This window comes from Apiospora aurea (assembly GCF_038362705.1).
Source record: "Apiospora aurea strain CBS 24483 chromosome Unknown utg000005l_segment0_segment0, whole genome shotgun sequence".
NCBI classification, from domain to species: domain Eukaryota; kingdom Fungi; phylum Ascomycota; class Sordariomycetes; order Amphisphaeriales; family Apiosporaceae; genus Apiospora; species Apiospora aurea.
In genome coordinates this window covers 2,429,694-2,453,359 of record NW_027117392.1, presented here as the reverse complement: position 1 = coordinate 2,453,359, position 23,666 = coordinate 2,429,694, and the positions used below count along the sequence as shown (strand labels likewise).

At 55.7% G+C, this 23,666-nt stretch overlaps 11 protein-coding genes across 11 annotated transcripts; 6 read left to right on the top strand and 5 right to left on the bottom strand.

Annotated features, from left to right (window-relative positions):
* Positions 1 to 619: 619 nt before the first annotated feature.
* Positions 620 to 3,956, top strand: PG986_007314 (uncharacterized protein; the record flags this gene model as incomplete). The annotated part of the gene is made up of 4 exons (XM_066843536.1): positions 620 to 1,657; positions 1,711 to 3,012; positions 3,067 to 3,216; positions 3,285 to 3,956. 4 exons carry the CDS (start codon positions 620 to 622, stop codon positions 3,954 to 3,956), a joined length of 3,162 nt encoding a protein of 1,053 aa, XP_066699648.1.
* Positions 3,957 to 4,473: 517 nt separating this feature from the next.
* On the bottom strand, positions 4,474 to 5,189 carry PG986_007313 (cytochrome b-c1 complex subunit 8; the record flags this gene model as incomplete). The annotated part of the gene is made up of 4 exons (XM_066843535.1): positions 4,474 to 4,506; positions 4,602 to 4,777; positions 4,987 to 5,012; positions 5,140 to 5,189. The coding sequence occupies 4 exons, from the start codon at positions 5,187 to 5,189 to the stop codon at positions 4,474 to 4,476; spliced, it is 285 nt and encodes a 94-aa protein (XP_066699647.1).
* Positions 5,190 to 5,694: 505 nt separating this feature from the next.
* PG986_007312 (Prohibitin) lies at positions 5,695 to 6,630 on the top strand (the record flags this gene model as incomplete). The annotated part of the gene is made up of 2 exons (XM_066843534.1): positions 5,695 to 6,018; positions 6,118 to 6,630. The coding sequence occupies 2 exons, from the start codon at positions 5,695 to 5,697 to the stop codon at positions 6,628 to 6,630; spliced, it is 837 nt and encodes a 278-aa protein (XP_066699646.1).
* A 631-nt stretch (positions 6,631 to 7,261) lies between these two features.
* On the top strand, positions 7,262 to 8,077 carry PG986_007311 (uncharacterized protein; the record flags this gene model as incomplete). Its single annotated transcript, XM_066843533.1, has 3 exons — positions 7,262 to 7,315; positions 7,452 to 7,978; positions 8,053 to 8,077. The coding sequence occupies 3 exons, from the start codon at positions 7,262 to 7,264 to the stop codon at positions 8,075 to 8,077; spliced, it is 606 nt and encodes a 201-aa protein (XP_066699645.1).
* Positions 8,078 to 8,526: 449 nt separating this feature from the next.
* Positions 8,527 to 9,009, bottom strand: PG986_007310 (uncharacterized protein; the record flags this gene model as incomplete). The annotated part of the gene is made up of 1 exon (XM_066843532.1): positions 8,527 to 9,009. One exon carries the CDS (start codon positions 9,007 to 9,009, stop codon positions 8,527 to 8,529), a length of 483 nt encoding a protein of 160 aa, XP_066699644.1.
* Positions 9,010 to 9,630: 621 nt separating this feature from the next.
* PG986_007309 (methionyl-tRNA synthetase) lies at positions 9,631 to 11,583 on the top strand (the record flags this gene model as incomplete). The annotated part of the gene is made up of 1 exon (XM_066843531.1): positions 9,631 to 11,583. One exon carries the CDS (start codon positions 9,631 to 9,633, stop codon positions 11,581 to 11,583), a length of 1,953 nt encoding a protein of 650 aa, XP_066699643.1.
* A 738-nt stretch (positions 11,584 to 12,321) lies between these two features.
* On the top strand, positions 12,322 to 13,123 carry PG986_007308 (acetyltransferase; the record flags this gene model as incomplete). The annotated part of the gene is made up of 2 exons (XM_066843530.1): positions 12,322 to 12,634; positions 12,732 to 13,123. The coding sequence occupies 2 exons, from the start codon at positions 12,322 to 12,324 to the stop codon at positions 13,121 to 13,123; spliced, it is 705 nt and encodes a 234-aa protein (XP_066699642.1).
* Positions 13,124 to 13,935: 812 nt separating this feature from the next.
* On the bottom strand, positions 13,936 to 16,038 carry PG986_007307 (RING finger domain-containing protein; the record flags this gene model as incomplete). The annotated part of the gene is made up of 1 exon (XM_066843529.1): positions 13,936 to 16,038. One exon carries the CDS (start codon positions 16,036 to 16,038, stop codon positions 13,936 to 13,938), a length of 2,103 nt encoding a protein of 700 aa, XP_066699641.1.
* Positions 16,039 to 16,114: 76 nt separating this feature from the next.
* Positions 16,115 to 16,852, bottom strand: PG986_007306 (RING finger domain-containing protein; the record flags this gene model as incomplete). The annotated part of the gene is made up of 1 exon (XM_066843528.1): positions 16,115 to 16,852. One exon carries the CDS (start codon positions 16,850 to 16,852, stop codon positions 16,115 to 16,117), a length of 738 nt encoding a protein of 245 aa, XP_066699640.1.
* Positions 16,853 to 17,955: 1,103 nt separating this feature from the next.
* On the bottom strand, positions 17,956 to 18,825 carry PG986_007305 (uncharacterized protein; the record flags this gene model as incomplete). Its single annotated transcript, XM_066843527.1, has 1 exon — positions 17,956 to 18,825. The coding sequence occupies one exon, from the start codon at positions 18,823 to 18,825 to the stop codon at positions 17,956 to 17,958; it is 870 nt and encodes a 289-aa protein (XP_066699639.1).
* Positions 18,826 to 20,727: 1,902 nt separating this feature from the next.
* PG986_007304 (Nuclear envelope morphology protein 1) lies at positions 20,728 to 22,447 on the top strand (the record flags this gene model as incomplete). The annotated part of the gene is made up of 3 exons (XM_066843526.1): positions 20,728 to 21,933; positions 21,992 to 22,220; positions 22,293 to 22,447. 3 exons carry the CDS (start codon positions 20,728 to 20,730, stop codon positions 22,445 to 22,447), a joined length of 1,590 nt encoding a protein of 529 aa, XP_066699638.1.
* Between the last annotated feature and the right edge of the window lie 1,219 nt (positions 22,448 to 23,666).

Sequence of the window (23,666 nt, the reverse complement as noted above, 5' to 3'; positions counted from 1 at the left end):
GGGCCGTTTCAAAACCAAATAAAAAAAAGTTTATTTTGTCATGTCAGCAAGCTCTTTGGAAAAACAACGGCTTGCCAATGGGTTTTCCCTGACATTGGCAGTTGAGGTTGCATCAATGATGCATGTAGGCGGGCGGTGCCAAATTCCTCAAATGCCGTCCCTAAGAGCCTGCCCAATTTGATGGAATGGAATTTAAGCCAATGAGAAGGCCTGTGTTCTCGCAGTGACAGGCAGCCTGTGAAAGCTGCAGGCTGTAACTCAGCAGTTACTGAGGCACCTTTTAGCACCTAAGGTACCCGTACTTTTTGGCCTCCACTCTCTCCCAGCTCGAGAGTCGGCAAGCTACTGAAAACAGGCCCCGACCAGACCAACCGCGTCGAGCTTCAATCAAGCATTTTGATGCGGCCCAGTCTCGCGACTCTACTAAATAAATTTGTCCCAACGCTGATCCTTCGGCGCAACGCAACCACGCAGCTGAGGTGACCGTAGTCACCATTCTGATCCCAGCGCATCCCTCCCATTCTTTCCTATGCGGCACCGCAGCACAGCACCGAAACTTCTTTTACTGCTGTCCCGCCCGGCCTGTTGATCCAATCATCGTACCTAATAATCCATCGCCATGTCGTACCGATTGCCCGAAGTCAGCTCACCTTCCACTCCAGAGCGGAAGCAAACACACTACAATGGCGAGCACCCATCTACCACCCCAGCTGGCCAGGCACAGCCGTCTCCGGCCCCTTCTTTCACGCCCATGGGTGAACCCTCGCCGTCCTATCTAACAAGTTCTATTGGCGCCATGGCAGGCAAGATCAAGGCTCCCAACTTCGGAAGACCAAATATCGGTGGCGCATCCAAATCGCGTAGGACGCCCAATGTTCCCCTCGGCAGCTCCCTCCGAGGCAGTACGACTAGCCGGCAACCCTCCGGGCTCGGGAAGCATTCCTATTCCGTCCTCGACGACCTAGAAGATTCCGACGAAGACGCCGACAATGCGGCGCCTGCTTCGCAACCGGGCACTTACGGTATGCATTTCGACTCCGATGACGACGATGAAGACGAGGATGACGACATCATGGGCGCACAAGAAGACGAAGAGTTCGACGACGACGAAGAGGATGCCGAAGGAGAAGACGACGTTGACGCGATGGTTGAGGATGATGGCGACTACGACATTGAAGACGATTTGGTGCGGGAGATGGAGGCCACCGACTACAGCGGCAATTTCCTGGGGGGCGGAGACACCATGGACCTCTTGATGGGCACGCCCGCCGCCAACAAACGAATGCAAAAGGAGGCCGGCGATATCTTCCGTGCCTCGTCAATGCGATCCCTCTTCGGCCGGCGTAGGGACACCAAATACTCGGCGGTCGCCAAAGATCTCTTCACTCAGCTTGGTCATGCCCGGATATCCGAACCTCATAGTCTTATCCTTCAGACCGAAGAGGTTATTGCACGCCTGTACGACGAAGGTGTAGGTGCCCAAGATGATACCGACAAGCTGGACATGACTCTGGCCGGAGCGGCGGATTACCTGGTCCGCGATGTATGGGAGCCCCACGCCAAGTTCCTGCCCAAGAGCAACGAAGAGCATGGTGCGACTATCGGCCCTGGGCCTAACTCGACTGCATTTGAAAAAGCCGCGTTTATAGCTGCCATGGTCTTTCGTATTCACCATGCACCCCCGAAGAGGATCAGTTTGGAAACTTCCAGCCAGTGACGCTGCCCCAGACTCTTTTCGAGTGGCAGCGGGAGTACCACAACCCTAGCGATGGTCAAGTGGTCAGCATCCTTGCCCACCGGCCAAGTCCAGCATCACATGGTCTCTTTTGGCAAGCTATCTACATGTCCCTGATTCGTGGCGACATCACAGCCGCCATCAAGTTGCTTCGCAATGCGGGGTGGAACCAAGTCAGAAAAGGGACCCGCGGAGAACCTGCTTATACTGGTCAGCCACTGAGAAATATCGAGAAGGTCGTTGAAGATGCCTGCCAAATTATGGAGCTATGCCCGGCCGTTGCCGATTCCAACTGGGACATCCATGAGAGCAATTGGACTTTGTTCCGCCTGAAGGCGACGGCAGCAAAGGAGAGCCTTGTCCAGTTCGCCGAGGGCAAGGACCAGCCTCAGCCCGCTGCGCGCCGTTTCGCTGGCTCCGACTTTGGTGAGTCCGAAGACGGGCATGGCGCTATGGCAAGACTCGCCAGAAAGGCCCAGAGTCGCCTGCCGTGGGATGTTTACGAGTCTCTCCAGTCACTTTACTCCATCTTGGTGGGAGACGTTGAGGCCATCACGGCAGGAGCTCAAGACTGGTGTGAGGCAACAATCGGTCTCTTCGGCTGGTGGGACGATGGCCATCACAACCGAAGACTGGGTTTGTCGCGTTCTCAGTCTATCATGGGCGAGCCCTCGATGAAGGATGATGCATTGGATCGGTTGGCACAATGTTTCCATGCAGCCATGGAGTCAGACTTCCATTTTAACGGACTCGACTCCGTCGAAGTATGCATTTCGAGCGTCTTCGAAGGCAACATCGATGGCGTTGTCGGATTTCTGAGCTCGTGGTCTCTGCCCATCGCATCTTCTGTTGCCGAGGTCGCTTCGCTCGGTCGCTGGTTACCTCCGCCTGAGCCTCAGAACCTCATCTCCATGGACAATTTCGATGCAGATGATCTTGAAGTACTTGGCATGAACCAGGGCATGTCCGGGAACCAAGATGGCGTGAAGGACTCCACACTAGTTTCGTACGCGCGAGGTCTTAATGACATCAAGCAGCTTACGGGCTCGGTCAAAAAGAGAGGCGGCGTGGTGGCCCACGTCACTCGCGATGGGTGGGAAATGGCCGTACAAATCGTTGGCCGAATGGACTCCCCCGAACGTTCGGAGGATCTGGTAAACGACCTGTTACATGACATTCTTGAGAAAATCCAGCCCGACAGCCACGAGACGGTGGATAAGATATGGGCGCTCCTGAATGATCTCGGCATGATCAATTTCGCCGAAGACACAGCCGAGGTAAGTCTGCTTCGTATGTTTCTTGACAAAAGGAATTGGACTAACAAAAATTAGAAATATGGTGATGTGCTCAAGAAAGAGACCTTCCGTTTCGGGGAGATGCTTTGGTACTACGCCCTGGCCCATCGCCCCGGGAAGATTCGAGATGTGCTTAACGGGCTCATGTCGATTTCCCTTGCCGAGTCCACCATCTACCCCCGGACAGTGAGTTGGACGCCAGACTCAAGAGTCTTCTCCAGGAACGCACCACGACTCTAGAGCAATTTGCCAAGCAAGACTTGGAGGCAGCCGAGTTGTTGGGCAAGATGCTTAGCGGATATGCCACCTTACGGAAATTCTACGAATTGCGGGACGGCAGCGGCAAGAGCACCTCCGTCTCCCTGGCACGCCGCCAACAAGCAGCGACCGCTTTGGTCTTTGTCGTTGCCAGTGCCGACGACAACATCCGCGGTGGTCTGTACGACGATACGCGCGATGCCGTTGTCAGCGAGGATTTCATCCTTGCTTTGCTTGGTGAAGCATCCATATTCGTCAACCAAAACCCCACGGTGATCACTCTGGAGCAGATCGACACCCTTCTCAAAGCTGTCGAGGACATCGAGACGGTCGGCTCGAGGGTATACGAAGCGGCGGATGCGTTTTTCCAGATTGTCTTATCCTCGGGTCAAGGAAAGGGATCCACACCGGGCGATCTGATGAAGATGTCGAACGCGTCTTTGGGCGGTAGCTTCGTCATGACCGGCAGCTCGATGATGGCATCCCAGCTGCACAAGTCGATACGCAACAGCGGCGTGCTCAAGGGGCCCATCAAGAGAAGCTGGGACTGGAGGACGGAGGTGCTGGCGTCGAGCTCGTCAGCGGATATCCTGAAGGTCATCCGGCTCGGCCTGACAAAGGACCTGGCCAATTTGTGGCTGGAGCAGGCGGACAGCATTATCTTGTGAGATTGAGCCTGGTTTATGACGACAGGGAAGGTGGGGGGAGGAAGAGAGTGCATTCTACGGCGTTAATGGCTTGCGTAAAAATATCTTCGGAATCATGTAATACCACACAGATAGCTTCCGGCTGAGACGTCATTTGGCACCAAGAACTGATCAACAACCTAAGCCCCTATATCGGCCCTGATGTCTGACACAGTGCTGTTCTGTCCGTCCAAATACGACAGGAATTCAACATACTCAACTCATCTATGCGGTTCTGAGACCGCCGTAGTATATATCCCGAACTACAGTACACGGTTCAACAAACCCATCAGTATCACGGAATCCAGCGAGGATATCTATGCAAGGAACAAATAGAGGATTGGTTTGTTAAACTGAACGAGTCTTGCTTTTTTTGGTATCCTATGAAGGGACCCCAGTCTAATGGTATACACGTGTTGATCTATGCATCCACACAGCGTCCTTTCTTCCTCGTTTATCCCCTTTGTCTCTAATAAGCTTACAGTGTACGTTACGAAGCTTATTCGGCATCGCCCAACTCGTGGCGGCCGTGCTTGGAGTTGAGGTAGTGGTTTCTGCATTTCCGTGTTAGTTGGCACATGTTCGTTCCTATTGAATGTAGGGGGAGGTATGTGTGTCCGTCCGTACCTCTCGATGGCCCAGTCCATGACGTAGTAGAAGAAGATCATAGGGGGCGACGTAGAGGACCTGGCCGCGGAATCGGCGCCAGCTGTTGAAGATGGCGGCGTGGGCGGCGCCGGCCAGGGGGTTCTGTCGGTTGGCACTCAGGCCGTAGGTGATGATGCCGCGCTGCTTGGATCCGCCTGTTATATGCCATACCGTCAGCATTTCCGTATCCGTGCATTCGTACGTTTCTGTCGTCTGTCCCGGTACAATGGCATCTGTCGACGCTCCCCGTCGTCTCCGCCATCATTTCGAAGACGAAGAAAATCGGGTTCGGGCAGATGGAGCAATTTTCGTAGTAGTTGGACGGGCGAGCAGCGAAGCGTGTCGTTCATGGGCTGTCACTTACCGAAGTTACCCCAGCCACCGAGGTACCTAGAGAAGTGAGGTTAGCCTACGTCCGTTGGGCATGGATGTTGTCGCCATGGGCTGTGTAATATTGCCGAAGCAAAAAGCCTCAGCTGTCTTCGGGGGGGGGGCATCACTGACTTTCCGTACTTGCCGAGCGGGGGCGTCGCCACCGCCAGCCTGGAGCATCTGAGTAGGTCTCATGTTGTCGAGATTGGGTCAATTGACGTGCTGGGGATATCAATTGAGATGTGCAGGGTGTCGTGGGAAGCAGGAGGTTTTGCGACGTCAAAAGTCCAGGCAAGGCGCGAATCCGAGAGAGCTTGAATCTATCCGAAAGGGGTTAGACTCTTTTTGGAGGGAGTCAAAGGTTGTTCCGGCTCTGTCCGTTTTGTTTTGTGAGAGAGAAGAATGGCAACCAAATGTTAGTCAGCAAGCGCCCGAGCTTTTTGGATTCTTCCGCTACGCCATGCCTAAACAAGGTTAGCGGGCTGGCAGCTCCAGCTTAGAACCAGAAGCAATGGCCCCGTCGGCGGGCAATCCACCCATCATCAACAGAGCTCCAGCTTCAATTCCCCAGCTTCGTTTTGAGAATTCGGCGGCAGCTGTAAAAAAAGGAAACAAAGGCCAACGACCGTGTCCTCTGAGCCGACACCGCAAATAACAGTCGACTCTTCATCCCACACAGCCCCGGCAACTCATCGTCAGAATGGAGGCCCGTATTCTCAGCGCCGTCTACCGCTTAGGCCTTCCGGTCTTTGGTGCCGCTGCCCTGGCCCAGCAGTCCATGTACGATGTCCGTGGAGGAACCAGAGCCGTCATTTTCGACAGATTAAAGGGCGTGAAGGAGGAGGTCATCAGCGAGGGCACACATTTCCTGGTTCCCTGGTTACAACGATCCATCCATTTCGACGTCCGGACCAAGCCGCGCAACATCGCCACGACGACGGGTAGCAAGGATTTGCAGATGGTCAGCCTGACGCTGAGAGTGTTGCACCGACCAGAAGTCAAGTCGCTGCCTAAGATTTACCAGGTAAGCCGGCTTCTTGGAGAGAAGCAGCTGCGCTTCATGCGCTCGCTGGCTAGGACCTCGCCGCCTACCACAGCTTCAGCGGCTAACATGATATAACAGAATCTTGGTACAGATTACGATGAGAGAGTATTGCCCTCCATCGGCAACGAAGTCCTGAAGTCTATTGTCGCCCAGTTCGACGCCGCAGAACTTATTACGCAGCGTGAAGCTGTTTCCAACCGCATCCGGTCAGACCTGATGAAGCGCGCATCCGAGTTCAACATTGCACTCGAGGATGTCTCTATTACGCACATGACCTTCGGAAAGGAGTTCACCAAGGCCGTCGAGCAGAAGCAGATCGCTCAGCAGGATGCCGAGCGCGCGCGCTTCATCGTCGAGAAGGCCGAGCAGGAGCGTCAAGCCAACGTCATCCGCGCCGAGGGTGAAGCCGAGAGTGCCGAGACCATTAGCAAGGCCATTGCCAAGGCCGGTGACGGTCTGCTCCAGCTTCGAAGGATCGAAGCCAGCAGAGAGATTGCACAGACGCTTGCGACGAACCCCAATGTTGCCTACCTGCCCAGTGGAAGCGGCAAGAATGGTGGTCAGTTCCTGCTCTCGGTAGGAAAGGCCTAAAGTGCTGAGATGAAACGAGAGATCTGCCAGCTCGACAAAGCGAAAGAGTCTCTGGCAATGTATTATAGGGAGCGGTGGCCCCCCCCCCGATTCTCCCCTTCGGGTTACGATACGAATAATATGTGCTATTAGTTACCAAAGTGTCTTGTATCATCCATGCTCTGCTACACCAAGCATTACTAAACCGCTCTCAATTCAGATGAAATAATCCAACCAGTCCATGGAGGCAATTGTTGTTGTAGCAGAACCTAGTAACTGGATATAATGTGCATGTGCATGCTCGGCCAGTGTGTGTGCAGACAGGAGTTCTGGCATCGAGCCATCATGTGGTCAAGAAAACTGGTTGGAAGCCGGGCTCATACAATATCGGATTTCAACTTCAGTAGATCGACATTCCAATATGGCATAAACCCATTACCATGTTACCCAGTAGATCGGCGGTGGTGAGTTTGTTAGTCCAACAGGTGGAAGGACGTTCGGGAAGGTTATTTATTCACTTACTTCTAAGGTGGATCGGCAAATTCTCGGTTCATCTACCGGAGCTCGGCCTGCTTTGAACCTCCAACCAAGCTCAACATCAAGACGAGCATCTCAATTACCAACAAGCAATTGCCGCGTCATATCAGCCACCATGGCCTCCAAAGCAGTAGTCAAAGCTGCCGGGGGCGCAGTGAGCATCAGCCAGGTACGAGTCGCCCACCGTCGCCCCATTCGCGCTACCCAATTGGCGCCAGCCCGGACAGGCTCTCCTGTCCGCTACATGCCGATGTCCTCCTTCGTGCCGACGTCCTTGTTCTAACATGCAGACCCCCCGGTTCTAGAAATACACTCTCGAGCCGACCGGTGTCTGGCAGCGCGTCCGCCGCGCCTTCGCCATCGACCCCAACCGCAGCAGCGGTGTTCCCCTGAACCCGACGTACCGCTGGCCGACCCCCGGCGGCACGGACCCAATGCTGTACGACGACCCCGTCACCATCCCCGCGGGCGACATCGCCGACAACCCGTACTGGAAGCGGGACTCGCGGCGCGCGTACCCGCGGCTGTCGTTCGTGAACCAGGGCGACGCCGTGGCGCTGCTGGGCGTGGGCTCCGCCGCGGCCCCCAAGCAGGAGCTGATCGGCGAGGCCGGCGAGAAGGCCCTCGCGGTCGCCCAGGAGCAGGGGCAGCAGCAGGGGCTCGCCGAGTTCTTCGAGCAGAAGGGCAAGCAGGGCGTCGCGACCGCCGCGGCGGACCTGTTCGTCAACGGGCTGCCGCCCATGCCGAGCGGGCAGGCGCTCAAGGCCGATAACAGCGGTGCTTGGGAGGTCAAGGAGTACGAGCTGCTCGAGGACCAGTCTTACGGTGACGGGTACGTTTCTCCCCCATTCCCCTTCCTCGCTCTCCGATGATGACTACGAGGGAGAATTTACTAACATTTCACAGATACCCCTGCCGGACGTTCAAATAGAGGAGTGAGAAAGGGCGAGCGACAAGATGGTCAAATCGAAGACAAAGACAGTGTACATAACCTAGCAGAAGATGGTATAGATTTTCATTGTGGTCTAAGCTTTTGCTTGATCGAAATGGCCGCACTGTTGTTCCCGAGTGCTTTCCATGTCCAGTATATGCCTCAATTCTAGGCCGTGGCCGAGAGCCCTTGCACTTCTGTTTGCCAGTATCTATGATACTGTACCACTTCCACCTGTGCATGGAAGGGAGTTGTTTTGGCCCGTGACAGCCAGAGTCACTGTCGCCCAGAGGGGCAACTTCCCGCCTTAAAAGGCAATGGAAACGTGACGTCGCTGGATGGTATGGCCAACATGTTCAACAGCGCCTAGTTCAAGTATAGAGTGACGCCTGCATACTATGAGCATGCGGGTTCGTGTGAGATCTCGAATTTGACGAAGCGAGTTCTCTTCATATCTCGTTCCGCGCTGGCCCAGCAGCACCCTTTTCCGTACTGGCTTTCTCGCTCTCCTCGCCGATGCCCCTTTCGACGATCTTCAGTTTCCCCTGGGCCCTCTTTAGGCGGTCATCGAAGTCATTGACTGCCCCGTCCGTGTTCTCGGTAGATAGGGTGCCAGGCTCGACCAGGGCGTAGAGCGACGTGATGTTCTTCTCCAGTCTCGCATTGCTGTTGCTGATGGGCGGGAGGCGTGTGATGTTGTTGTTATCAAGGTCCGGAGCAGCCGTTTGCATGTGGGGGATGCGGTTGGCCCAGATGACGGCTTTGCTCTGCAGCCGGCCGGCTTCCAGGAACTTCTCATAGCCCTTCTTCAGGCCGACTGAGCGACCTTCGGTCTTGCCGGCCTGAAAGCCGTCGTCATATCCTAGCTTGTACCCCTGGTCGTAGTATTGGTCCTCGAGGTTCAGGACGTCGTCAAAGGGATCCGAAGCCATGGTTTGTGTCTCGCTATGTGTTCCAATTATTGTACGAAATAACTTTCCGGAATTTTCTGAGTCTGGTATATATCAAGCAGAGTAACGGATTCTCACAGCGACTTGTTCAAGCCCAAGAACTGAACGGGCCAATTGGCTGCGTGGATAGCCGGTACCCGGTACGCTGGTACACGCGCCGATCTATTTTTGATGGCATGGAGGGGCATGTCGTTTTGCTGCCCACCCCGCCATAAACTCGCCCGCCCGCTCAGATAGCCAGCCCCGAGACTGACACTGGCCCAATTACTCGCCCGACTTATCATCCTGACTTTTTTTTTTTTTTCTTTTCTTGTAGGCAATACAAAACAGGAACAGTCCCGAGGATCGCTCATTTGTGACTCAGACAGCGGACGCTAGTTGGTCATATTCTGCCCATCCCTTTGTGGTGCCTCTCGCTCCTTCTCAATCTTTTTTACGACCCAGAGCTGCCAGGGAACCAGGGAACCAGGAAACCCACTTCTCCCACCCAGGCTCACTGACTGCGATATACCCCGCCATCCGTTGATTGACTGACTGACTGCCTCTACTACGTACGCACCTCTATCTGAGTGTTGTCATACGCAATAAAAAGCGACTACGAACATGGCGGCCCCCAGCGTCATTCTCCCCGAGAAGGGAAAGGAAAACATCCTCATCACCAGCGCATTGCCCTACGTGAACAATGTGCCCCATCTCGGCAACATCATCGGTTCGCTGCTCAGCGCCGATGTCTTCTCCAGATATAGCAAGCTGAGGAATCGCCCGACCCTGTTCATCTGCGGCACCGACGAGTACGGCACCGCCACCGAGACCAAGGCCCTCGAGACCAAGCAGACTCCCCAGCAGCTGTGCGATGAGTTCCACGCCAAGCACAAGGAGATCTACGACTGGTTCGAGCTCGGCTTCGACTACTTTGGCCGCACCACCACCCCCAAGCAGACCGAGATCGTCCAGGACATCTTCCTGAAGCTCCACAAGAACGGCTACCTCGAGGAGCGCACCACTACCCAGCCCTACTGCGAGCACCCCGACCACAAGGCCTTCTTGGCCGACCGCTTCGTCGAGGGAACCTGCCCCAAGTGCCAGTACGACGACGCCCGTGGCGACCAATGCGACAAGTGCGGCCAGCTGCTCGACCCCCTGGAGTTGATCAACCCCAAGTGCAAGGTCGACAACACCACCCCGGTCCCCAAGGACACCACTCACATCTTCCTGCGCCTCGACAAGCTGTCGCCCGAGATCGTCAAATGGGTAGAGAAGTCGAGCACCGAGGGCAAGTGGTCTTCCAATGGTGTCGCCATCACCAAGTCGTGGCTGGAGAGAGGTCTGGAGGGCCGAAGTATCACCAGAGATCTCAAGTGGGGTGTGCCTGTACCGCTCAAGGGCTTCGAGAACAAGGTCATGTACGTGTGGTTCGACGCCTGCATCGGCTACCCCAGCATCACGGCCAACTACACGGACGAGTGGGAGCAGTGGTGGCGCAACCCCGAGGACGTCAAGCTCTACCAGTTCATGGGCAAGGACAACGTTCCCTTCCACACCGTCATTTTCCCTGGTTCGCAAATAGGCACGGCCGACAAGTGGACTCAGCTCAACACCATCTCGACTTGTGAGTACCTCAACTACGAGAACACCAAGTTCTCCAAGTCGCGAGGTGTGGGTGTGTTTGGAGACCAGGCCAAGGAGACGGGCATCCCTCCGTCGGTGTGGCGATACTACCTGCTGGCCAGCCGACCCGAGACGGGCGACACGCAGTTCATGTGGGCCGACTTTGTTGCCGCCAACAACAACGAGCTGCTGGCCAACTTTGGCAACTTCTGCAACCGTGTGATCAAGTTTGTCAACGCCAAATTCGAGGGCAAGGTTCCCGAGTTCTCTGCCTCGTACACGGACGAGAGCTTTGATTTCCCGGCATGGATCGCCGAGGTCAACGGGGCTCTCAAGGAGTACAATGGTCTCATGGAGGAAGTGCACCTGAGGTCTGGCATCAAGAAGGTGCTGGAGATCAGCTCCAAGGGCAACAACCTGCTCCAATACCGCTTGGACAACGCTGCTCTGAACGACCACCCCGAGCGCACCAAGACGGTCATTGGGTTGGCTCTGAACCTCTGCAGCCTTCTTGCTTCCATCTCATCCCCGTACATGCCTTCGACTTCGACTTCTCTGATGGAGCAGCTGAATGCGCCTCTTGCCTCGATTCCTGACACGTTTGACACAGAGGCCATCAAGCCTGGACACCAGATTGCCAAGGCCGCTTACCTCTTCTCGAGGATAGATGACAAGAAGGTGGCCGAGTGGAGGGAAAGGTTCGGGGGTACCCAGGCAACGCGGGCGGCCGAGGAGGCTGCTAAGAAGAAGAAACAGGAGGACAAGGAGCGCAAGAAGGCGCGAAAGGCGGAGAAGAAGGCGGCCGAGGCCGGAACCAAGCCGGAGAAGCCGGCGATGGACGGGACCGTGAAGAATCTGCCCATCCGTGAGAAGGCGCTGGACAAGGAGGGCCCCTTGACGACCAGCGCAAGTACTGTTCCTGAATCAACAGCCCCGAAGACGGATTAAAGGGAGTCGGTCATTGGACTCGGCGTTGGGGGCAATAGTATAGGTTAGATGAGTAGAGCTTGGCCACGGAAGGGTCCAAGCAAATCATCAAATGTTGGTCGCTTTGTCTGGACCATTTCTATGTAAAGAAAGGCAGAAGATGAAGCAAGAATTGAGCGTTACAAGAAAATTGGAGGGATACATGTCGTGGGTTTCCAAGGTTGTACTTGTAGGTAGCGATGCAAAGCGGATCGTTGGAGCGATTGCAATACGAGTTTCTCACACGGCATCGGGGAATAGACATGATATGGCATTGAAGAAGGAAAAAGAAAAGAAAAAGAAAACAGTCCCCATAGATGAATCATTGAAAACCTACCGCCCTGCGTTGCTATAGGAAGAGAAGGAGAAGGAGAAGAAGAAAAAGAAAAAGACATCTGGGAGACTGCTATAGCTCTCGACAAGCCTACGTACTGCACTGCACTGTCGCTGTAGCTGTCGCTGTAGCTGTAGCTGTAGCTCCCTGGAAAGTGATGGCTTGCTTGGGTTTAAGTGGACCGCCGGCCAGCAACCTTCCGACCTTCTGTTCAACCCCACCATCCGACCACAATTGAACCCATCCCACACTACCACCGACTTGAAGACTTTACTACGATACGATACAACCAAACCAAACCACTCCGTCATCGCCTTTCTCTCTCTGTGCCCCTCTCCCTCCGACCCCGAGTCGCCCCCCGAGACGCCCACACAACCGCCGACAACATGGACATCCGCCTGCTGAGGTCCAGCGACCTGCCGCTGATCCAGCATGCCAACCTCGAGAACCTGCCCGAGAACTACTTCATGAAGTACTACCTCTACCATGCCCTGTCCTGGCCCCAGCTGTCCTACGTCGCCGTCGACGTCTCGCGCCCCAAGAAGACCCCCTACGACTACCCCAAGATTGTCGGTTATGTCTTGGCCAAGATGGAGGAGGAGCCCACCGACGGCATCCAGCACGGCCACATCACCAGTCTCTCCGTCATGCGCACCCACCGCAAGCTGGGCATCGCCGAGAAGCTCATGAGGCAGAGTCGTACGTTGTCTTCTTCTTCTACTTCTACTCCTTCTCTTCCGTAATACACAAGAGCGAGTGAAAAGACCTTTGGCTGACAAGACGGCCACAAATCCAGAATTAGCTATGGTCGAGACCTTCGGCGCCCAATACGTCTCCCTGCACGTGCGCGTCTCCAACCAGGCCGCCATCCATCTCTACTCCAAGACGCTCGGCTTCGACCGCGAGAAGATTGAGGAGAAGTACTACGCCGACGGCGAGGACGCCCACTGCATGAAGCTGGACCTCTCGTCCATCAAGGAACAGGTCGCCGCCTTTGCCGGCGGCAACGACTCGGACGACGCCTCCGAGGCCGAAGACGAGGGCGAGCCCGTCGGCGACGTGGGCAAGGCCGGCGACGAGGGCAAGCAGATCCCCTCGCGGCCCAAGGAGACGAAGCGCAAGGTCAAGGTCGGCCGGCCGCTGGGTGTCGCAGGTCTGGTCGAGAAGGACGAGAGCAAACATACGTAGGGCGCATGTTTGAATTGTCAAGTCCGTCGCTAGACAGCGCCTGCGTGCGTTTTTGGACCTATCGAACTTCAACACGGCCAGTGTGTCGGTCGATCAGCCAGTCCGCTGGTTATACAAAGGGGAAACGATTGGAACTCGGCCACCGTTGTTGCTTTCAAATGGGGAGCAGGAGGGCAAGCCTATTTACTGCCAATTCGGTTCGGATACGCGAAAGGGGGGTATGTATATACAACTATGTCCACCTCCATCATCACCGGAAGGGAATAGACAAAAAGGAAGGAATGGTCCGCTAGATACCATTGTGTTTCATGCGTTAGGAAGGCTGCCAACTGGCCAGGGACGACGAATGAGTAAAGACTAAGAAATGACGAAAAGAAAAAAAAGAAAGAAAGAAAGAAGCCTCGCATCCCTTAATATGCGTATCGTGATAGCTGGGAAAGGAAGCCAAACCATGTATCCCTATATAGGCGCGTAGACTGGGAGGTTCGACACAATCATTAGATCCACGCTTAAGGGTATGCATGAGCAAGTTGGAAAAGGGCGAACAACCCTCTAATGTCACTCAGGGCAAACCCCGGATATATTTCCATGCCGTAAGAACCAAAGAGACATTGAGTTCTGGTTTTTTATAGATTTTGTATTGTATTGCTATCTGGTAACCCAATATTTCGAGGGATGGAATATCCCCTTTTTTGGTTTGTATGGTATACGGGAAAACGTACGTAGGTTAGAAGCCGTGATCATCAAGTCATTAGTGTCCCTTGCCAAGAGTCGTTAGCCCAACGCCCATGCCGCCCTCGACCCCTTTCCTTTCAGGGTCTCGTTGCCGCCGCCTCGTCTTCGGCCAGTTCTCGCGCAAACTCCTCGTCCGCCTCCAGCCTCAGCGCCTCGATCCTCCTGCTCATCTCGTCGACGTCGGTCCCCAGCCTCTCGTACTCCTGCTGCGCCGGGCTCTGCGTCTTCGAGTCCCCGTTCCCGGCTTGCGCGGCGGCGACGCCCTCGGTCTGGATGGTCTGCTCGAGCCGGTACAGGTTGCTCATCTTGGCCTCGAGCTCCGACTCGAGGGAGACGATGACCTCGTACTTCTTCTCGACCGGGCGACTGCAGCGGTCATTGTGTACAATGCCGGTTTCCTGGACACCGTCACCGCCAAATGCATTGTCTTCATCCGCAGCGGGAACCGGCATCACACCTCGTTCAGCACCGGCGGCGGCGGCGGCGGCAGTATATCGGGCGTGTTCGCGCGCCGCATCTGCATGCGCCTGCGCCCCCGACGTCGTGCTCCACGCATGTCGCATGGCCGTCTCTCGCGCGGTCCGGACCCATTCGCGGGCGTTCTGTCGCGCGTCAAAGGCCCGGCCGAAGGACGACCAGCCGCCGTACCCTCGCGCTGCCTCTCGCGCCTGGTTCAGGCCTCTTTCACGGGACACCTGGGCATTGGCCAGGGCGGCATCCCGCGAAGCGTGCGCATTCGCCAGCGCAGTATCCCGTGACAGTTGGGCTGCATCTCGAGCTTGTTGCGCGCTAGCCAGTGCCGCGTCCCGTGACACTTGAGCGTTCCTCAGCGCAGTGTCTCGTGATACTTGAGCTCTATCTCTGGCTTGTTGGGCATTTGCCAGTGCAGCGTCTCGCGATGCTTGCGCATTCTCCAGGGCGACGTCCCTTGATACCTGTGCTCGTGCTCTGGCCTCTTGCGCGCTAGCCAGCGCTGATTGCCGCGACGCTTCGGCTTGGTCACGGGCTTGTTGAGCCCTCTCCAATGCAGCTTGTCGCTCTAGTGAAGCATGTTCTTGCGCCTCTTGAGATCGCTCAGCGGCTTCTTTCCTGGCTGCCTCTGCTTCTTCTCTGGCTTCCTTGGCTTTCTCGTCACCATAAGGCGTGTTTGGGTCATCGCAGGGAGTTGGGCCCCAGCTCCCACGGCCACCTGAGCCACATCTCCCCGATGGGCCACCAAAGAGGCCCATGCCACCGAGGAAACCTGGACCACCAGCTCTTCCAGGCCCAAACCCAAATGGGCCCAGCCCTTGATGCGGAGGTGGCACGTGGTGCGGAAGTCCTTGATGATGTAGCCCACGATGTGATGGGCCCCCGTGGTGCGGAGGGCCGGCGGGAGGTGGTCTGGGGAATCCCGGCACGACCCCTGATATCCCAGGAATGCCGAAGCCAGGCCCGTGAGTTTCGAATGTCGGGTGGCGCTCTCCCCTACGACACTCTCGCTCGGATCGGCGGCGCTCTCTCCTCCCGCGCCGGTGTTCGTCCCTTTCAGCGTTTCTCCGCGCCCTACGCTCCTTTTTCTGGTTCTTCTTTTGTGCCTTCTTCTCCTTTCTGGCAAGCTTGCGCATCGCCTTCTGCGATTTCTTAACCTCCTTCCACTGGACTAGTAAGCGCTTCACTTCGTCTTTCTGGGCAGCATCGGCCGGGCCCTTCGCCGAAGCTGACTTGGCGGCCTTGATCTCGGCCTTGACTCGCTTAAACTCTGCCTTGGAGACGAGGTGGCCACTGTTTTGCACCCACAGCGAAACGGACTGTTTCACGACAGGGATCTGAGAGTCTCTCAGGTCGTCCCAGTCGGGCAATGAGCCAAGGGAGGAATCAGAGTCGGATGAAGACGCCGAATCGTCGCTGGAGGCTGAGCTGGATGAGGACGACCGATCCCTGCGTCCTCCGTAGTAGTGCCCACGGCCTCGGCCTCGTCCCCGTCCAAATCCATTATCTTGCCAATGGCCATGGTTGAACCGGTCCGTGTCATCGCCATGCCCACCGCGAGTACCGAAAGGGGGCGCACGACTTTGATCGGCGGCCTGCTCACCCCACCGTACGCCAGTGCTATCAGCATGGAACGAACGGCCAATAGAGACACGGTCGCCATTGATGGAGATGGGACCAAAATGAAGGCCGTTGTTGTTTGCTTCCATGTTGAAACGAGGAGGTCCGAAAAAGCTGCCCAGTCCGCCAGGACTCCCTTGCTGCTGCTGTGGTTGCTGCGGAGATCTATCCTGGGGAAGAGGGTTGGCAGCATTGACAGAGTCGAATGAAGTGTTCCAGCCTCCGGGACTCCTGGGGGGTGCTGGATGGTGGATCGAGACGTATGGCCACTCCGCGGGGGGCGAAGAAGCCGTCGTTCCATTCGATGACGGTGGAAAGGGTCTCATCGAAACCAAGCGCCCTCGATGCACCCTCCGCAGACGACTTGATCCGGCTGACCTGTGCCTCCTCGATCTCACGACCTGTCTCGCTGGTTGGCCGGTCATGGCCTTCGGTGTGCAATTTGCGGTCTACGACTTGAGCATTGACGGATAGGGCATAGTCCGGGATCAGATAGTTGACAAAGGTGTGCCAATCCTGCTCCGTCGTTTGATGCGAGGCCGCCCATGCTGGATAGGGTAAATGTTCTGGAGTGGCATGCTCCCGGTACGCGAGGACATGGACAACCTCCAAGCTCGTGGAGGGACTTGCCACGGGTCGTGACTCAAAGTATGCCTGAGCCGATGTGGAGGCTGCCAGGTCATCCCCGCCTGAGAAATTGTAATGTGATTCTCTGGGTGTCTCTGGCGGCGTGTAGATGACATTACTGTGTGATGACGAGGCAGCTATGGACACATCATCTGCGTGGATATTTGAGCCACTACGTGGTGCAACAGGGGAGCGGGCTGAAGCATTCGAGTAGATGTCTGTCTCGGAGTATGGTGGAGGAGGGGCATCATCGTCGCGAGGCTCGCGAGGCTCCATGGTAGGAGGTTGCATAGCTGCTGTTGTACGTTGCTACGCCAGAGATGCGTGGCAAAAGAACAAAGTATGTGTTTCCGGGCAGGTGTCAATATGATTGTATAAGGAGAGGCAAGAGATCGAAGTGTTCACAGAGCAGGTAGAGGAGGGGGGGGTTGCCCCAATAAGTAGTGTGTTACTTGGTCGTCTTTTTTTATTTTGATTGATTGCTTTGCTTGCGTTCAGCGGAAGGGGAGGGGGAGAGAGAGGAGGGAAGGATTGATGTCGCGGCTTACGTATGGGCTGCCTAATGTTTCTTCTCTCTGGCCGTCCCAATCATCACCAAGTCCGCCCGCTAAGACCAGAAAGACCAGAAAGACCAGGCGGGACAGGAACTAAGCCCAGGCGGCGGGCCCACTGACGCGGGGGATCCATCAACGAAGCTTATTTCTCGAGCCCACCTCGGTATAGCTTGACCGCGGGGTCCTGAACAGCCCTGAACGGTCCCGAGCAGGCTACAACAGGCCACCAGAATCCGAGGGCTGAGTCCTGACTGGCTCAGCCACCCAATCGGCTGCTAGGCGCTTGCGAATCTAGCTGCAGCTGACGCGGCCGGCCGTTGAGAGTCGACGCACTTTACATCGTGAAGGTGAGTCAACCCAACTTTGATTGGCTCAAAGCATGACACCTTGAGATTGCCATCTCCGGGCAAACAGAAACACTCGTCCCCCGACCCAAGCCACGCGGCTTGTCGAGCTACACCAGCCTCATCCCGCCAGGCAAGAGGTCGTACGGTCAGGCAAGTAACTTATTTACGTATGGTCCCGTATAGGTCGAATTCAATATCCGCCTCTTTGTAATGATCGTTGACGATCGCGTGCAGATGGTCGCGCGAATGTGCCCCACTGATCCCACGTGTTAGTACAGCCCCCGGTTCTATAGTAGAGGGGTATCAAGAAAAGGACCCAACTTACAGATTTGTAATGTAAGTGTTCACCAACTCGGCTGGTACATACTCGGAAACGGCCGTTTTGACAGTGACCTGCCGCACCAAGCGCCCATCCGAGTAATTCACATACTTGGACGGATTGCCCCATTCCGTCGCAGTGTCCTGGTCTATCTGGTTGTCAGGGCTGAGCTTGTACACTCCCCCCTATGACGATAACAGTGCGGCCGAGTTCCCTGGCAGCCCGTGCAATGACCGATGCACCCCCATCAACCAGGACACCGCCGGTACTCATGATGGCACGGGCACTAAGGATAACCTTGTTGACCCGCGACATGTAGGCCATGAGGCCGGTGTTCATGATGTTGACGACAACGGAACCAGTCGCGGCCATGGATTTTCGAAACGAGGCGTAGGGGTCTTCGGTAGACGGGTCCACCACAAGGAAGACTGTACACCTCCTCTTGGATCTGGTCAGGAATCTCTGTACGGTCTTGCAGGGCTGGTGGACCAAGATATAGTCGCCTGGGTGGATAATGATGTCCGAGTACGCTTGTACCTGTTCGTCCACCTGTCTGATCTCGTCCATGATCTCCTCGATTCCATCTATAACCTCGGAGCGGAGGGCTTTCACGTCCGTCGACTGCGGATCGGCCATTGGTGTCGACACACCAGACCCAGGGGCCGGCGACGCTCCTGTCGACCAGACCGGTGGTATGGTGTCTGGGCCGGCCAAGAGGTTGAACATGGACTGTGTCCTCGTCAAGGCATTGAGCAGCCCGGGGCGCCCCATCTTTGTTAACGGGGCACTTTCGTTCAGAGATGATACTGAGGCACTCATGGGCGGAGGGGATGCGTCGCGCACCGGAGATGAGATGCTCTCATCGCTTCCGGCCTCGTTACGGTTCTCGAGGGCTTCGTCTCGGATCAGACCCAGAACTCGACGGACAATGTTGCCAATCACCAGCTCGCGGGGCTGAGCGGCAACCAACCTCCGAGCCACACCCTGGATTCGTGCCAGTAGCTGGTTGACGTCTGTGTATTTGTCCATGACCACCACCTGGAGCAAGATGTGCGCCGTCGCAAGAGCACATGGTTCGGAGCCTTGGATCTGTCGGCGTTTCAGAAGACTGCCGCCGGATAGATGTCAGTTTTGGGGGCAAACTGGTGTACTTGCACAGTGCTTACGAGACAAGAGACTCAATGGATGCCTCTAAAGGCCTGCTCTTCAAGGTGTCTAGGAACTTGTCCAAGGTAGGCGCATAGCCTCCTTTGGGGGGGCCATCCTTAGGCGTGTACGAAGGTTTACTATGCACTAGATGTGTCGGCGGGAGAAAGAGGAAAGGGTCTGGAGTTTCAATTGAGTCGGCGGTTGCTGAGAGCAGCAGGGCGAGGAGCGCGGCGCAACAAGCGTAAGATAGGATTATTCAGACGTGGGGTAGGTAGGGTAGGGCGGGTATTTTGGGGGAGGGACGCTCGTTCTTTAGTTTCCAGAGAGGGCTGGGAATATGCTTGAAGAGATGCAGTCGACCAGAAGGGTTGCGAGTAGGTAAGATCTACTGCCGCGCATGCAGTGTGCAAGTGAGGAAATTCAAATTCGGGCGCTCGAGATTGTGAGTCAATCGACACAATGCAATCGAAAGTGTCGGCACTAATAATTCAAGAAGGCCGATGAAGGACGTGCTAAGGTGAAAGAATCGAATTGACGGTATGTGGGGTGGTTTTGCGCCCAGGGTTACGGAGCAGGTACTTGCAGGGGGCTTAGGTACGGGTTACGAGTTACGGGCAAGTCCCCAGTTCTTCTGAAAGCCGAGAAGGAGGCTCATTGGGGCATACGTGATAGGCTGGCGGCCTGCCCATGACGCTGCCTATCCCGGAGGGCATCCTCGCTGGCATATGACTGGCAGACTGCAAGCAGCAGGTAACAACTGCCATCCCGCTCTGCATCTGCACACTCGATCGTTCGCGCCATTTCCAGTCTCTTGTCGCATCGCTGCTAAGCTGCTGGCCGCTGTGTCCCCCCCTCCATCGTGTGCCTGAAGCGCCTGATGTGCCTGAAGCGCCTGAAGCTGACCGCTTGGGCATGAAGAAGCACTACCTGACTGGATTTGGCTTGCGACACACCCTTTTAGGGGGACCTCCTTCACTGGCGTCCAGCTAAGTCCGCTACCTACATACATACGTAGTGCAAATGCATACATAGTGCAAGAGCGTGTAGAGTTTTTGACGGCCCTGGCTAGCCAGCTCTTTCAGGGCTCGGTTCTCTCACCTCTATCCCTCTTTTCGGAATAACCGCCTATATTGAACGACTCAACGATTCCCGGACAGAGCCTATCATTGTAGGGTAGTAGGGTAGAGATCGAACGACTATCGGTCTTCAGCCACGGTCACAGCTACAGCTACAGCTACAGCCAAAGCTAAAGCTGCCTGCACTACAGTCGCCAGAAAACAGAAAAAAGAACACCCCAGCCGGGTGCGAGGTTAAAAGGATCCCTCACTTCTTACATATGACCTGCTACCAGACCAGACCAGATCAAATCACATCACATCGAAAGGCGAATTAGAGACGATCCCTTTGGCTCTGGGTCACTCCTGCTGCTGCATCGACCTCCCCAACCGAGGCAGGAAAGAGAGGAAAGAAAGCAAGTCACGTCCAACCCCGACTCTAGCTGCGCTTCTCCGTTTTCCAATGTCAGATTGATCGCAAGTCAATTCCACTGCGACCACTGCGACTCTCCTATTGAAGCCCCTGCTGTACTCGCTATATCCACCAGCAAACAACACACACTCACACTATCTCTCACACACTCACACGTACACTTGTCCCAACTCCATAGCCTGCATTGCCTGTCCCCTCTCGTCTCATCGTACGTAGCACAACTGCAATAAGCCCTCCTTCCAAGCTGAAGGACCTTGAGCGATTCTTCATGGCTGCGGAGGCGTCGGCCGGAAGATGAACTCTCTCAACATAATTTCGGCACGAGTCACTCCACAATCCACCCCGTCTCCGTCGCGATCGAACTCGTTGGGGCATGTCGCCTTAGCTGCATCTGGCACCAACCAACCATCCGACGACTCCTTCCAACCCGAAGACAACACAACCAACACCGCAAGCAATACCACCGGCGCCGCAGCGCTGGACGACTACGCTGCACGCGCAAACTATGACGACGGGAACGACGACATGTTGGATTTTATGACGAGCGCGGGCGAAAAGACCCCTTTACTGGGCAAGACCGAACCCATGTCCAAGGATCCCAATAATGTACGGACTTACTCCTGGCACGTCCTGCCTGCCCGACTTGCCAACAACCTCATCAATTCCATCCGCTGGATCTTGTCCACCATCGCCACCCCCGGCGTCTACCTGATTGCTTGCTTTTACGATCAGCAGGGCTATTTCGCGCCTTTGCGACAGATCCGCACTCTCTTCGGCCTCTACGGGGGCGATGCGAGAACACACGACGCCGAACAACACGACAATACGGAATTCCTGGGCGAGAAAAGACGCCGTACGCGAAGCGCCAGTCGCGGGTCACGAGATCCGAACTCATCTCCAGCGATGCAAGTCCCCATCTCCTCTGGATCCTCGTCCTCTGGGCTGTCCTCCGAGTCGGAATCCGAGGTAGCGAGCAGGAGCGAGCTGGAGGGTCGTGCCTCGAGTCGGCACGCCCGATCCAAGTCGACCGAAGAGATCGCGCCGGCGAGGAGATCAATTCGGATAAAGCTCCATAGTGAGGACGCGCTCCGCCAACGAAAACACAAGAAGTCGCAATCCGTCAATCCTAAAACCAGTGCCGGAGAGGCGGCCTCTGGCGATCTATCCGCCCAACTGAAATCGCCAACCTCCCCTGTCGGGGCTCTGACCAAATACCCCAAAACGCCAGCTCCTCCGCGACCTTTGATACCGCGACGACAGCCTTCCTTCGTCTCCTATGAGAACTCAGACCCCTCGCACCTGAAGACGCTTATTCTAGACCTGGACGAGACATTAATCCACAGCATGTCGCGAGGGGGCCGGATCGGCTCCGGGCATATGGTCGAAGTGCGGCTGAACACGACTTATGTCGGGGCGGGTGGCCAGCAGAGCCTGGGGCCCCAGCATCCTATCCTGTACTATGTCCACAAGCGACCGCACTGCGACGAGTTTCTTCGCAAGGTAAGAAGGATCCATCATGCCGTGTTGCCGGGCTCGGATTGCTGATGTGTTTTTTAAGGTCTCGAAGTGGTTCAATCTCGTAGTTTTCACGGCGTCAGTACAAGAGTACGCCGATCCGGTGATCGACTGGCTGGAATCGGAGAGGAAGTTCTTCACCGGACGGTTTTATCGGCAGCACTGCACATTCCGGCACGGGGCGTTCATCAAGGACCTCAGCTCCGTGGAGCCGGACCTCAGCAAGGTAATGATACTGGATAACAGCCCGCTGAGTTACATGTTCCATCAAGGTAAGCTCTAGCCCCGACCGATTTTGTTCTTCCTCGTCCGGGATCTCGGTACTGACGCGGGTACATGGCCAGACAACGCTATCCCGATCCAAGGCTGGATCAGTGATCCGACTGATAACGACCTGCTGCATCTGGTGCCCCTGCTCGAGGGATTGCAGTACGTGTCCGACGTCCGAGCCCTCCTCGCATTAAGGGGAGGAGAAGACGGCCAGCATCAGGTTTCATGAGGTGATGATTCTCAAGTAGAAGCTGCAGTAGGAAGACGAAAGAAGCTACGTAGCGATATTGTATAGTGATTATTTAATGGGTTCAATTCATACATTGTACGGGCTCCTATGCCTATTTCACATTTTACAAAAATGCCTCCAAGGTCGAGGTTGGAACTCTTCCCAGCGCAAGGATAAATGCCTGCTGTGCTACTGAACATAGGTCCTGTTATAGGGGAGATAACAGCACAGGCCGGGTGGCGGGGCCGCCTATAATTTTGTGTTTGCAGCATGTACCTACATGTAGGGAGCTGAGGGAATGCCCGAGCAACGATACACCTCGAAAGTTGGTTCCCAAGACGGCATTGGCATTGGATCAATATGGCAGACGCGAAGGCAAATTTACGCCATCGTCTTTCGTCATGGCCGAGTGAGGTGCAGCTCGTCATGTGGAGGGAGGCTAGAACCGGGATTCCAGAAAACCCAGTTCCCCGCAGAAAATGGTGTGCTGAGACCGAGACTCTGCGTGTAACATGAATTCGGGTGGGGTTTCTATCTGAAGGGCTTAAAGAGCCGCGGCCTGTGACCAGGTACCTGCCTCTGCGCTCTTCGACATAGCAATCCTCTCTACTTGACCATGTCGCCAGGACCATGCGATTCCGCATTGTTGGGAGTTGAAAGCGAATGCAACTTTGCTTCTGCATGTGTGTGTGTATGTGTGTGTGTGTGTTCCTGTTGAAGGATGGTATGTAGGCCTAGTCACGCTGCGTTACCTGCCTTCCTCCTCATGAAACCTTCACCAGCCCGTGTGTGACGCCCCCCCCCAATGCAAGCAAAAGCCAATGCCAGTCCCACAAGAGATAGGCGCCAGGAGCGCATGCTCCTAGCGAACCACTGAACGAGCGCGCCGCCTCAACGATTTGCGATCTCGAGAGAACCCGCTGGCTGGTCTGAGACTTCTGGCAGCGGGGAGCCAGGGCTGTGGAACAGTCAAGGGGACATTGATCGATGAGGGAATAATACCAAGTACCTACTTTACCTTACCTAGCAGAAGCCATCTCACGGGCTTGGCTGGACCTTTTTCCTTTCAAGCAAAGCCGCCCGCCCTCTTCCTCCGGTGCCCGTTCTCTGCCTCCTCCAACCCCCCCACTTGGCATTGTTTCTCCCCGGTACCTACTCTAGGTATCTCCTACTGTACGTCTGTCGAGCAGAAGCTTGGCGGTCCATTACGTCACCATCT